Consider the following 6,089-nt stretch of genomic DNA (forward strand, 5'->3'; position numbering starts at 1 on the left):
GGGAAAATAAAATACGAATAATAATTTAATTATGTACATGTATTTTGTTTAAATATTTTCTACAATTACTTATTTTCTATTTTAATAAGAAGAATAATCATGTAAAATAAATTTTAAAATACATTTTAGAATTTTTATTATACATGAAAAATAATAAAGTACATTATTATACAGAATTGTATTCAGTTCGTCTCTACCCTCATTAATTTTTTAATTTTACTTAAAATTTCTCTGCTTACCTATGAAAATTTTTCATAAAATATATTGCTATATCATATATACAGGAAATTTAATAATTTGAACTACAGAAAAAATTTTTTGAGCTAGTTATATATTATATAAATAAATTGAGAAGTTTAGACTGAAGAGAACTTATTAATGTTTAGGAAAACGGAGTTATTTGATAAAAATCTGAATGAGTGAGATTTTACAATATACAGAGTGGTATTTATGGTATGATTGAAGCACTTTTCAATATTATAATGAAAAAATGCATTTAAATGAATAAAAACCTTAAAAAAGATCTTGTAATTTTTTTTATAATTTTTTGAAATTAGGATAAATTTACCAAGAAAAGAGTGTAGGTATTTTGATTTTTTTATAAATAAAATGCTTTCGAGACTGTGCTGAATACTATAAACACAAAAAGCATTTAAATCTATTTAACTCGGATGAAATTTGAATCAAAAACTTGAAGAACGTTTCGTGGTTTTTATTTTCGATAATTCTATGAAATTAATATGAATTTCCCAAAAAATGTAGATATTTCGATTGTTTTTATAAATGAAATGCTTCTAAAACTCTGTTGAATACTATGAACAAAAAAAGGATTTAAATCTATTTAACTAGGATGAAATTTGATACAAAAACTTGTAGAACGTTTCGTGGTTTTTATTTTAGATAGTTCTATGTTATTAGCATAAATTTCCAAAAAAATAATGTAGATATTTCGATTTTTCTTATAGATAAAATGCTTTCGAGACTATGCTGAATACTATAAACACAAAAAGCATTTAAATCTATTTAACTCGGATGAAATTTGAATCAAAAACTTGAAGAGCGTTTCGTGGTTTCTGTTTTTGATAAATCTGTGAAATTAGCATGAATTTCCCCCCAAAAAATGAAAATATTTCGATTGTTTTTATAGATAAAATGCTTCCAAAACTCTGTTGAATACTATGAACACAAAAAACATTTAAATCTATTTAACTCGGATGAAATTTGAATCAAAACTTGAAGAGCGTTTCGTGGTTTCTGTTTTTGATAATTCTATGAAATTAGCATGAATCTCCCAAAAAAAATGTAGATATTTCGATTGTTTTCATAGATAAAATGCTTTCGAGACTATGCTGAATACTATAAACACAAAAAGCATTTAAATCTATTTAACTCGGATGAAATTTGAATCAAAAACTTGAAGAGCGTTTCGTGGTTTCTGTTTTTGATAAATCTGTGAAATTAGCATGAATTTCCCCCCAAAAAATGAAAATATTTCGATTGTTTTTATAGATAAAATGCTTCCAAAACTCTGTTGAATACTATGAACACAAAAAACATTTAAATCTATTTAACTCGGATGAAATTTGAATCAAAAACTTGAAGAATGTTTCGTGGTTTCTGTTTTTGATAAATCTATGAAATTAGCATGAATTTCCCCAAAAAATGTAGATATTTCGATTGTTTTTATAGATAAAATGCTTCCAAAACTCTGTTGAATACTATGAACACAAAAAACATTTAAATCTATTTAACTCGGATGAAATTTGAATCAAAAACTTGAAGAATGTTTCGTGGTTTCTGTTTTTGATAAATCTATGAAATTAGCATGAATTTCCCCAAAAAAATGTAGATATTTCGATTGTTTTTATAGATAAAATGCTTCCAAAACTCTGGTGAATACTATAAACAAAAAAAGGATTCAAATCTATTTAACTCGGATGAAATTTGAATCAAAAACTTGAAGAATGTTTCGTGGTTTCTGTTTTTGATAAATCTATGAAATTAGCATGAATTTCCCCAAAAAAATGTAGATATTTCGATTGTTTTTATAGATAAAATGCTTCCAAAACTCTGGTGAATACTATGAACAAAAAAAGGATTCGAATCTATTTAACTCGGATGAAATTTGAATCAAAAACTTGAAGAACGTTTCGTGGTTTTTATTTTTGATAGTTCTATGTTATTAGCATAAATTTCCAAAAAAAAAGTAGATATTTCGATTGTTTTTATAGATAAAATGCTTTCGAGACTATGCTGAATACTATAAACACAAAAAGCATTTAAATCTATTTAACTCGGATGAAATTTGAATCAAAACTTGAAGAGCGTTTCGTGGTTTCTGTTTTTGATAATTCTATGAAATTAGCATGAATCTCCCAAAAAAAAATGTAGATATTTCGATTGTTTTCATAGATAAAATGCTTTCGAGACTATGCTGAATACTATAAACACAAAAAGCATTTAAATCTATTTAACTCGGATGAAATTTGAATCAAAAACTTGAAGAGCGTTTCGTGGTTTCTGTTTTTGATAATTCTATGAAATTAGCATGAATCTCCCAAAAAAAAATGTAGATATTTCGATTGTTTTCATAGATAAAATGCTTTCGAGACTATGCTGAATACTATAAACACAAAAAGCATTTAAATCTATTTAACTCGGATGAAATTTGAATCAAAAACTTGAAGAGCGTTTCGTGGTTTCTGTTTTTGATAATTCTATGAAATTAGCATGAATCTCCCAAAAAAAAATGTAGATATTTCGATTGTTTTCATAGATAAAATGCTTTCGAGACTATGCTGAATACTATAAACACAAAAAGCATTTAAATCTATTTAACTCGGATGAAATTTGAATCAAAAACTTGAAGAACGTTTCGTGGTTTTTATTTTTGATAGTTCTATGTTATTAGCATAAATTTCCAAAAAAAAAGTAGATATTTCGATTGTTTTCATAGATAAAATGCTTTCGAGACTATGCTGAATACTATAAACACAAAAAGCATTTAAATCTATTTAACTCGGATGAAATTTGAATCAAAACTTGAAGAGCGTTTCGTGGTTTCTGTTTTTGATAATTCTATGAAATTAGCATGAATCTCCCAAAAAAAAATGTAGATATTTCGATTGTTTTCATAGATAAAATGCTTTCGAGACTATGCTGAATACTATAAACACAAAAAGCATTTAAATCTATTTAACTCGGATGAAATTTGAATCAAAAACTTGAAGAGCGTTTCGTGGTTTCTGTTTTTGATAATTCTATGAAATTAGCATGAATCTCCCAAAAAAAAATGTAGATATTTCGATTGTTTTCATAGATAAAATGCTTTCGAGACTATGCTGAATACTATAAACACAAAAAGCATTTAAATCTATTTAACTCGGATGAAATTTGAATCAAAACTTGAAGAGCGTTTCGTGGTTTCTGTTTTTGATAATTCTATGAAATTAGCATGAATCTCCCAAAAAAAAATGTAGATATTTCGATTGTTTTCATAGATAAAATGCTTTCGAGACTATGCTGAATACTATAAACACAAAAAGCATTTAAATCTATTTAACTCGGATGAAATTTGAATCAAAAACTTGAAGAGCGTTTCGTGGTTTCTGTTTTTGATAATTCTATGAAATTAGCATGAATCTCCCAAAAAAAAATGTAGATATTTCGATTGTTTTCATAGATAAAATGCTTTCGAGACTATGCTGAATACTATAAACACAAAAAGCATTTAAATCTATTTAACTCGGATGAAATTTGAATCAAAAACTTGAAGAGCGTTTCGTGGTTTCTGTTTTTGATAATTCTATGAAATTAGCATGAATCTCCCAAAAAAAAATGTAGATATTTCGATTGTTTTCATAGATAAAATGCTTTCGAGACTATGCTGAATACTATAAACACAAAAAGCATTTAAATCTATTTAACTCGGATGAAATTTGAATCAAAACTTGAAGAGCGTTTCGTGGTTTCTGTTTTTGATAATTCTATGAAATTAGCATGAATCTCCCAAAAAAAAATGTAGATATTTCGATTGTTTTCATAGATAAAATGCTTTCGAGACTATGCTGAATACTATAAACACAAAAAGCATTTAAATCTATTTAACTCGGATGAAATTTGAATCAAAAACTTGAAGAGCGTTTCGTGGTTTCTGTTTTTGATAATTCTATGAAATTAGCATGAATCTCCCAAAAAAAAATGTAGATATTTCGATTGTTTTCATAGATAAAATGCTTTCGAGACTATGCTGAATACTATAAACACAAAAAGCATTTAAATCTATTTAACTCGGATGAAATTTGAATCAAAAACTTGAAGAGCGTTTCGTGGTTTCTGTTTTTGATAATTCTATGAAATTAGCATGAATCTCCCAAAAAAAAATGTAGATATTTCGATTGTTTTCATAGATAAAATGCTTTCGAGACTATGCTGAATACTATAAACACAAAAAGCATTTAAATCTATTTAACTCGGATGAAATTTGAATCAAAACTTGAAGAGCGTTTCGTGGTTTCTGTTTTTGATAATTCTATGAAATTAGCATGAATCTCCCAAAAAAAAATGTAGATATTTCGATTGTTTTCATAGATAAAATGCTTTCGAGACTATGCTGAATACTATAAACACAAAAAGCATTTAAATCTATTTAACTCGGATGAAATTTGAATCAAAAACTTGAAGAACGTTTCGTGGTTTCTGTGTTTGATAATTCTATGAAATTAGCATGAATTTCCCCCAAAAAAATGTAGATATTTCGATTGTTTTTATAGATAAAATGCTTCCAAAACTCTGTTGAATACTATGAACAAAAAAAGGATTCAAATCTATTCAACTTGAATGAAATTTGATACAAAAACTTCAATAACGTTTCGTAGTTTCTGGTTTTGATATTTTTCATAAAATTACCGTAAATAATGTAGATATTTCGATTTTTTTATAAATAAAATGATTTCAAAGCTCAGTTGAATACTATGAACAAAAATCTATCAAACTTGGCTGAAAATTAATTGAAAAACTAGCAATAGATCACGTGTATGCCGTTTTCCATAATTTTTAATTTTACAATTTATTTATGAAAAAATATCTCACTGTTTACAACGAAAAACAAAATTAAAATCCATTTCCTCTAGTCTCCATATTAAAAATTCACCTGGCGCCACAATATATAAACAAATAAATAAAAATAAACCAAATTCACTGACCTGATTTTCCTACTCGGGAACTCCCCAAAACAACCACCCTTATTTTATTTACGTTCGTCATAATAGTCACGTGTATCGGATACGTAACCACTACCGACTAAATACCATAAAACTAACCAAATAATAGATGGTATCAATAAAATCATCAAAATATCATCGAACCAATTAAAATTGTCACTGATCGGCAACAGTTCAAGGTCGTTGACGCGTCAAACCGAACGTACGTACACCAGAACTAGCGGATTCAGCGGAATGCGCGTTATTTTCGCGTGTGTGTGTCGATTGTCGACACCGACTAAACGGCGCTATACACTTCCTTTCTCTGCTTGATCTTCTCCGGCTCGCCTGCTGAAGACTCACGTGAGTGAGGTGGTTGCCATGTATTTTATCATTCCTCTCTCTACTATAATTCCTTCTCTATTCGAGAAGGTGAGTTACGGATCTACTACGTCTGCTATTAGTTTGGCTACTTGCCATTATTGATTTATCAACGTTTTTTTAATATTGTTTTTATCGATACCAGATGTTCCGATAAATGCACATTTAAAATAATACCTCATCAACAATTTTTTATTTATATAATCACCTTTCCTATCGTGTAAATTTACGTTCAATTGTCAACGTTTTCTTTACTATTTTATTGATTTTAAAAGAGCTATTAACACAATTTTATAAAACTGACATTGTTAATACAACTCGACTTAATTAAAAATTTTATGATACTTTTAACAAAGACTTCAACACTAGTATTGAAAGTATTAATTTTAGGTAAAATAAGATTTACTGTGAAATTGTCTAAGAAATAACTGGCCCGTCTTAGAGATGGCTGTAGTTCCTTCAAAAATATCACTACATTAGAAAGAGTTTCAAGTCTGAAGAGATCAC

General features: G+C 27.5%; 1 protein-coding gene across 4 annotated transcripts in view; it reads right to left on the reverse strand.

The window, feature by feature from the left end:
• The window catches only part of LOC130447904 (ras-related and estrogen-regulated growth inhibitor-like), a 157,248-nt gene extending 151,686 nt beyond the window's left edge, over positions 1-5,562 (reverse strand). For all 4 annotated transcript variants that reach the window (XM_056784955.1, XM_056784952.1, XM_056784954.1 and 1 more), the window contains exon 1: positions 5,205-5,562. In XM_056784955.1, coding sequence (XP_056640933.1) covers positions 5,205-5,265 — 61 coding nt within the window. In that variant the 5' untranslated portion in view covers positions 5,266-5,562. The remainder of the gene's footprint in view (positions 1-5,204) is intronic.
• Positions 5,563-6,089: the final 527 nt, after the last annotated feature.

Source organism: Diorhabda sublineata, chromosome 8, assembly GCF_026230105.1.
Source record: "Diorhabda sublineata isolate icDioSubl1.1 chromosome 8, icDioSubl1.1, whole genome shotgun sequence".
NCBI classification, from domain to species: Eukaryota; Metazoa; Arthropoda; class Insecta; order Coleoptera; family Chrysomelidae; genus Diorhabda; species Diorhabda sublineata.